The sequence below is a fragment of the Trypanosoma conorhini genome (genome assembly GCF_003719485.1).
Source record: "Trypanosoma conorhini strain 025E chromosome Unknown Tco_14.4_contig_01208, whole genome shotgun sequence".
NCBI lineage: Eukaryota > Euglenozoa > Kinetoplastea > Trypanosomatida > Trypanosomatidae > Trypanosoma > Trypanosoma conorhini.
This window is the reverse complement of record NW_021705185.1, coordinates 1-1,331: the sequence shown is the minus strand read 5'-3', so window position 1 is coordinate 1,331 and position 1,331 is coordinate 1. Positions and strand designations below refer to the sequence as shown.

The following is a 1,331-nucleotide window of genomic DNA, read 5'->3' as shown; positions in this document are numbered from 1 at the left end:
TACACCATATGTCGCAAATAATCTATAGGCCATACATATAAAAAAAGGACCCAAGATACAGCTCCACTAATCCCAGATAAATTGTCTCCGCTCCTTTTTCTTTATCTTAGTCATAGCAGCAAAAAAATTTCGCTGTAGAATAAGCAAGTCAAAGGAGATAAAAATTTGAAAATTCATTCCACCCGTTTCCTTGTTTATTTTCCTTCTACTACTTCTTAAGAGCGCATCAAGGTGCAGGTTCTGCTGGCTTTGTCCTTGCCGTTGCATTGTTTTTCTTCTTACTCTTCTCAATTTCATTCCTCTTCTGCAACTCCTGTTGGGCCAAAGAGTTATCCACATGCGCGCACGAAGGAACGAAATCATTTGGAACCTTTAGAGTTTTTTTGGGTTGAATATCTTCAATGCGAGGAGCACGTTGCATTTTTTTCTTCCAATTCTCTCGTTCCTCATTTAATTTTTCAATCTCTTTCCGTTTGTTATTCTCCGGTGGAGTAAACACCACAGGCTCCCCTTCTCCAAAAAACAAACTATGATAAGAGCCAGGCACAGATTTCCTTTGTGGAGACAGCTGATAACGTTCTCTGCTGAAAGGCATGGGCAAAGGAACAGAAGGATCAATCACAATTCGGCCATTTTCACTGTAGTCAGCACGCACTTTTCCTTCGCGATGAAGCTTGGCAAGAGCATCCACCTTCATCACAGCCTCACTTCTAGCACGAGCATTTTCAGATGCCATTCGCTTCCACTCAAGTTGAAGGTACTGAGGAATAGGGGAAAAAATAAAATCTTCCTCTCGCTCAATATCGTTCAGGACCATCTCGACATCAATATCCATAGTATGAACATCGCTTTTAGATAAAGACTCAATAGCACGAATAATAAACGCACTTGAGTCGGCAATTCGTCCAAATTCCCTCCTCAAATCAATATTTCCTGAGTTTTCTTGAGACATAGAGGTACTTTGCCTTTCTTGAGACACCCGCAACCTAGAGTCCCTTAGAGCCGTGCCAATTTTAAGCGTGGTTCGCTCGGGCGAATTGGATGTACTCATCGTAATAACTCCGATGCAGCGGTGGATACACTTGTAACTCCCCTTCAATTCACTTTAAATAAGATATTGCTATGTACAATGACGTGGGAAAAAAGAAAAGCAAAGGTAAGGACAATTTAAGATCAATAAGAGGAGAACAAGAGGAGAATAATTATACATCGTCCACTACAACACTTTGCCAGTTTGGAGAAGAAGATAAGGACATAAAACAGGGGGGCAAAAAAAAACGTTTACTAAAATGTAGGAGTTCACTTAGCGAGGCTTTTAGTTCCTCAGTAAA

The 1,331-nt window shown here is 40.7% G+C and overlaps 1 protein-coding gene across 1 annotated transcript; it reads right to left on the bottom strand.

Moving 5' to 3' along the window:
- Positions 1–226: 226 nt before the first annotated feature.
- Tco025E_09643 (putative mucin-associated surface protein (MASP)) lies at positions 227–952 on the bottom strand (the record flags this gene model as incomplete). The annotated part of the gene is made up of 1 exon (XM_029376454.1): positions 227–952. One exon carries the CDS (start codon positions 950–952, stop codon positions 227–229), a length of 726 nt encoding a protein of 241 aa, XP_029223683.1.
- Between the last annotated feature and the right edge of the window lie 379 nt (positions 953–1,331).